Source organism: Cetorhinus maximus, chromosome 2 (assembly GCF_964194155.1).
Source record: "Cetorhinus maximus chromosome 2, sCetMax3.hap1.1, whole genome shotgun sequence".
Classification (NCBI taxonomy): domain Eukaryota; kingdom Metazoa; phylum Chordata; class Chondrichthyes; order Lamniformes; family Cetorhinidae; genus Cetorhinus; species Cetorhinus maximus.
The window spans coordinates 212,921,246-212,924,744 of NC_135880.1; the positions used below are offsets into that span (position 1 = coordinate 212,921,246).

The following is a 3,499-nucleotide window of genomic DNA, read 5'->3' on the forward strand; positions in this document are numbered from 1 at the left end:
TCCAATGCAATTGAAATGCCAAGTGTCCTGGCCAATATTAATCTCTTAAACAGTATCTAAAAAAAACCAGATTACTTGGTTATAACATATTATATAACATTACTGCTTGTGGGAACTTACTTGACACAAATTAGCTGCCATGTTTCTTACATGGCAACAGTGACCATACTCCAAATTCACTTCATTGGCTGTAAAACACTTTCGGATGTCCAGAGGCCATGAAAGGTGCTACATAAATGCAAGTTTTTTTCCCTAATACTCATAGGTGCAGCTTTAAAAAAGTGTGAATACCAAAACCATAGACACCATGAAATAAATACCGAAGTCGTGTGGGCCAACATCCAGTTACATGATCCAACTGACAAGCAGACTCCTCTTTAAGAAGCAGGAAGGAAGAAGGCTGGAGACCATGCAGTACCAGTTTTATTTGGGGGCTGACTTCCCACAATGCTGGGACTGCATTCAGATTCCATGATGTCATTAATGTTTCTTCTGAAATCCTCAGCACTACAGTCTCTTCACCTATGCATTGCACACTATGAAATGTCAGCAAGGTAAGGCAACCTTCACAGCCTCAACTTGTGGGAATTGGGCTAATAGCATTCTGAAAATTGCCACGTTAAACTTACTGCCCCATTCCCAGTTCAGATCCTCCTGCTGCTATACCTAGCCAGTCCTGGAAATGGGTAGCAAATGTGCCTGCCTGTTTCGGACGTGTGCCTCATTAAGCCATACAAATTCTAAGCATACAGGGACTTGGATGAAGCTTTCAGACATTATTGGACGGAACGTATGCTACGCTGCGCACACTTCACCTTTTGATATTAAGCATAATTCACCCTAACCAGCAGTCTTTCAATGGACAGGTGCTGGCTGCTCCCAAAATACCACAGGTTAAGTTTTTAATTGCCTCCCCATCCTTTAAGTTTTGCCTTTAGGTTAAGCTTCTTAATTAGAGGAAACCCGAGATATCCTGCTTCCTCCCTGATTGGTGAACTGATTCAATGCCTGCAGTTGCCAATCAGACACCTGGGCCTGCTGGAGGAGGACGATGAGTTCGAGGAGTTTCCGGCAGAAGGCTGGACTGGTTTAGATGAAGACGAAGATGCCCATGTCTGGGAAGATAACTGGGATGACGATAATGTAGAGGATGATTTTTCTAACCAGTTAAGAGCTGAATTAGAAAAGTTTGGATACAAGATGGAAACCTCCTAGCTGGCAAGATGCTGCATGATGTGAATGCCTGGAAGATGTAGAATGAAGAATTTTGTGTAAACGTGTTAAATGCTATTGTGACACACCAATACTGGAAGCAAGATGCAGTGGAGAACGAAATGTAACTCAGCATTCTGTTGCAAAGGAGGACACAATTCTTTTTGTGAATTTTCCTTTTTTATTTTCATAAATTGTTTTGAAATGTAATTTGGTCTGCATTAAATAGTTTCCTTTACTGTTATTCTATAATGGTCACATTTACTGCAGAACATTGTGCTGAGTGTAGCTATGGACAGAAGCTCTACACTCCAAGAACATTACAGATTTCCACCTATAATTTTTGAGTAGGTGCAAAAGATCAAGAGTTCACATAACCAAAACCTTGGTTTTGAGATCAGCTTGGTAGGATTTGTGCTTTTTTATGTATATCTCTAAATTGCACCAAATGAATAAAATGGCATTGCAAAACAAATTCTAAAGTTCAAAGAAAAAAATGGTGCCCAACAATCAAAGTGCTCAGGCCTGTCACTGAGATCACCCTGTTAACCTGATGAGCGGGCATCTGGTAAAGGAAGAAGCTGGAGCCAGCCTGTCTTCAATATATGTTTATTCACAAAACCCAGCATAAGTGCAAATTACTTTTCTCTTCTCCACAGTTTCTCCCCAACACCGGTGGAAATTGGTTCTTATATCTGTGTCCTAACCATTCCCCAATTAGTATTAGCTGCTCTTAATCACAACTAGAGCATGCACTCAATTGTCACATTGCATTTGCAACATTAGCATCCTTCTGCCTGCCACCTGCCTCCTGTCCTTTGATAATGAAAATTGGCCCCCATAAATTTGCTGTACTGATCGGAAACACTTTGTATTATTAGAGTGGTTGTTGTATATTGTAGGGTTAGCAGTAGCAACTTTCTCAAAGGAGAGGAACAAATTTGACTATACAGCCTGCTTCTACTTGGGGGTCAACTGTCTTCTAATTATTCAAATTCAGTGATAATGTTGATACTTGAATGAAGAGAAGCCCAGGCAGATGGAAGCTCCTTTTGGGCAGGAAACAAAGGATTTTTTTTTCACCCTGGTCAAGTGCTAGGGGAAAACTCTATTCTCCACACGTTGTCATTCACATTAATTTGGCACTCAGCTTATGCAATGCAATTGTACACATTTGCTCTTGTAGGTACATTTGCAGATGTCACCAGTAACTGTTCTAACATCACAGGCAAATTATTTGTAGATAAATTGGGTGGAATTTTCCCTGAATTGCACTCAGTGCGGTAGCGGGTGTGAAAATTGGCCTTTTTCCCGCAGGCCACAATGGCAGATTATCGAGATGTATCATCCGCTTCCCACCTCATTAATTATGCAGGCACAGAAAACACGCCATATCGCTGGCAGGTGGCCTCTGATTCAACCCCTCCCCCCCCCCCCCATGCCATTACCTCACCTCTTCCTCACTCTGGGCACCATGTTTAAACTGCAGCTGCGCGCACAGTTCTCAATGCTTGCGGCCCAGGACTGCTCCGGTGAAGACATGGCCTTGAAAGCCAAGAAGTGTTCAACCCCCAGATTCAATGATGCGTCCCTGGAATGGCCGTTGGACACCGTGCAGGCCCGTCGTGATGTCTTCTATCCCCACTCTGGCCGCAGGACGTCCAGCAATTTCACCACTCCGGCTTGGGAGGCAGCGGCAGTGGTGGTCAGTGCTAACGCTGCACCTTAGAGGTTGGCCATCCAGTGCTGAAAGAGGATGAAGGATCTCATCTGTGCCACCAGGGTAAGTTCTCTGAGTACCGGCGACCTTGGATATCCCTGCCTCTGCCTGCTGTGGACCGGATTGTGTGCTCTGCTCACCAGACTGTGACCATTGTATAGATGATACACACTGCTGCCACTGTGCGACAGTGGTAGAGAGAGTGAATGTTTGTGGATGAGATGCCAGTCAAGTGATCTGCTTTGTCCTGGATGGTATCAAGCTTCTTGAGTGTTATTGCAGCTGCACTCATCCAGGCAAGTGGAGAATATTCCATTACACTCCTGACTTGTGCCTAATAGATGATGGACAGGCTTTGGGGAGTCAGGAGGTGTAACCCCCAGGATGTTGATAGTGGGAGGTTCATCGAAGGTAATGCCATTGAATATCAAGGGACGATGGTTAGATCCTCTCTTTTTTGAGATGGTCATTGCTTGACCCTTGTGTGACACGAATGTTACTTGCCACTTGTCAGCCCAAGCCTGAATATTGTCCAGGTCTTGCGGCATATGGACATGGACTGCTTCA

General features: G+C 44.0%; 1 protein-coding gene across 1 annotated transcript; it reads left to right on the forward strand.

The window, feature by feature from the left end:
* The first annotated feature begins 543 nt into the window (after positions 1-543).
* Positions 544-1,694, forward strand: LOC144691574 (26S proteasome complex subunit SEM1-like). The gene is made up of 2 exons (XM_078559785.1): positions 544-554; positions 939-1,694. The coding sequence occupies exons 1-2, from the start codon at positions 544-546 to the stop codon at positions 1,213-1,215; spliced, it is 288 nt and encodes a 95-aa protein (XP_078415911.1). The 3' UTR covers positions 1,216-1,694.
* The last annotated feature ends 1,805 nt before the right edge of the window (positions 1,695-3,499 follow it).